This window comes from Onychomys torridus, chromosome 11 (genome assembly GCF_903995425.1).
Source record: "Onychomys torridus chromosome 11, mOncTor1.1, whole genome shotgun sequence".
NCBI classification, from domain to species: domain Eukaryota; kingdom Metazoa; phylum Chordata; class Mammalia; order Rodentia; family Cricetidae; genus Onychomys; species Onychomys torridus.
The window spans coordinates 21,174,085-21,176,639 of record NC_050453.1 but is presented as its reverse complement, the minus strand read 5'-3'; the positions used below and the strand labels follow the sequence as shown (position 1 = coordinate 21,176,639).

General features: G+C 43.2%; 1 protein-coding gene across 1 annotated transcript; it reads left to right on the top strand.

Annotated features, from left to right (window-relative positions):
- The first annotated feature begins 213 nt into the window (after positions 1–213).
- Positions 214–1,152, top strand: LOC118592829 (olfactory receptor 6N1-like). Its single transcript, XM_036201933.1, has one exon. The coding sequence runs from the start codon at positions 214–216 to the stop codon at positions 1,150–1,152; it is 939 nt and encodes a 312-aa protein (XP_036057826.1).
- Positions 1,153–2,555: the final 1,403 nt, after the last annotated feature.

The window sequence follows — 2,555 nt, the reverse complement described above, 5'->3', positions numbered from 1 at the left end:
AACCAGAACTCTATATCATCAACAGTTATTGAGCAAATCACTTCTGACTTCTGGTACTTGATTGCTCTTTTGTAGACTAGAGGAAACAGAATGGATAGAATATAAGTTATTTCTTAGCTTGTGTGTTCTAGTGTTTGGGCTCTGGAAAATTTCTCAAGAGGAAAAAGCCTAAAGATGCTTATTTGGTGCCTTTATCTCTCATTCCCAGGAATCATGGATCATGTTAACCACACCTGGACCCAGACTTTCATCCTTGCTGGTTTCACTCCCACTGGTACCTTACAACATCTTGCAATCTTTGTGACCCTGTGCATCTATCTCCTCACACTTGCAGGGAACTTATTCATCATTGTCCTTGTTCAAGCAGATTCAGGACTGTCCACTCCCATGTACTTCTTTATCAGTGTCCTCTCCTTCCTGGAACTCTGGTATGTCAGCACCACAGTGCCCACCTTGCTCCATACCCTGCTCCATGGACATTCACCCATCTCATCAGCTGCATGCTTTGTCCAGCTGTATGTCTTCCATTCCTTGGGCATGACTGAGTGCTACCTGTTAGGTGCCATGGCTCTGGACCGCTACCTGGCCATCTGTCGCCCACTCCACTACCATGCTCTCATGAGCAGACAGGTACAGCTATGGCTAGTTGGGGGTACATGGGTGGCTGGCTTCTCAGCTGCACTGGTGCCTGCTGGTCTCACTGCCACTTTACCCTATTGCTTGAAAGAGGTAGCCCATTACTTTTGTGACCTGGCACCACTAATGCAGTTGTCGTGTGTGGACACAAGCTGGCATGCTCAGGTTTATATTGTTGTGATTGGTATGATCAATACATGCAATCTTGTCCTCATCTTGGCCCTCTATGGAGTTATTGTGAAAGCTGTGCTGAAGCTGCCTTCAGCTGCCAGCCGTGCCAAAGCCTTTTCTACCTGTTCATCTCACGTAACTGTAGTGACATTGTTCTTTGGCTCTGCCTTCATTGTCTATGTAGGGCCACCGGACATTCGAGCTAAGGGCAGAGGCAAGCTTATCGCCTTGGTATACACTTTTCTTACCCCTTTCCTCAACCCTATTATTTATACCCTTCGCAATAAGGAAGTGAAAGAGGCCGTTAAAAGGGTCTCACAGAGGGTTAAGGCTTTGCTAAATTGAATCTGAAGTCCAATAGGTTTATAATCCACCCATTTGAAAATTGCAAGATTTAGCTGTTGATTTATGTCAACCATTAACTAATTGTTTCAATAGTATGTGGAATATTTAACCAAAGTAGCCTTGGATAAGAATAAATTGGGAAAAAATATTGGAGGAGAAACATAGACCCTGAACCTACTAATGTGGAAGTGGATGAGGACACATATTAGAAGAAAAAAAAAAAAACACAACAAAATAAATAAAGTTCAATTTTTTTAGGCAAACAGAACTTAGAAAGAAATTGAAATGTGTTAATTTCTAAAACCTAGGCTGGCTATGGGGTTGCAGTTCAAACTGAGTTTTGGACAAAAATCTAGACTATATTGACATTAGTTACAGGAAGATTTGAAGGACGCATTGGGCAAATGTTGAGATGGAGACCAGTGAGCTATGGAAACAGAAAACAAAAGTGTATGGAGCTCAATGTTCTTAAGCAACATTGTGATAAAACATGTTGGAAGATGGAGTAGCAGCTTCCTCTGATGTGGAAGAGAATGAGGTGGGAAGCAAAGGTGCCTGGGTGATTGGAGGTCTAAGCAAGTCTACACTCTGAATTGGAAACAGTCAACCAGGAAATATTGTGGAGGCATCCCCTTCATGAAAAACTAGCTCTGTGAACCATGCAAAGGTGTGAAGCGAGAAGAGCACGTTCCCTGTTTTCAAGGCGTTTGTATGTCTGTTTTATTTTATTGTTTGATAATTTCATACACACATGTAAAGTGTTCTAAAGATACCCATCCCCCATTCTGACCCATCTGATACCTCCCCATCTCCCACCACCACTTTTTCTTTCCAACTTTATGTGTTTTAAATGTATTTTAAATCTTTTTTATTTGAACTTTTCATATAGTCTATGTTGATTTTATTCCCCTATTCCTCAAATCCTTTCCTGTCGTCCCCACCTCCCTACTGACTCAACTTCATGTTCTCTCTTCTTCTCCTTCTTTTTTCCCTTCTTTTTCCTCCCCCTCCTCCTCCTTTTTCTTCCTCCTCCTCCTCCTTCTTCTTCCTCCTCCTCCTCCTTCTTCTCCTCCTTCTCCTCCTCCTCCTCCTCTTCTTCTTTCTCCCCTTCCTCCTCCTCCTCCTCCTTCTTCTCCTTCTCTTCCTCTTCTTCTTTCTCCCCCCCTCCTCTTCTTCTTCCTCCTCCTCCTCCCATCCCTCCTCCTTCTTCCCCTTTCTCCTCTACAGAACATATGTGGTCCTGAAAATCACAATGAAATGCAGGCTTCTGTGAGCCACAGACTCTAGGGGCCCATCTTTCTGATAAAGAGACCCTCCAATCAGTGGTGAATGTGGCCTGCCATAGATTTTCCAACTTGCCTGGTTTATTATCAACTCATGACACTTGTGTGAATCTTTACATT

Excerpts from the sequence above, each read along its gene's own strand:
- LOC118592829 (XM_036201933.1), top strand. The coding sequence starts at position 214 with ATGGATCATGTTAACCACACCTGGACCCAGACTTTCATCCTTGCTGGT.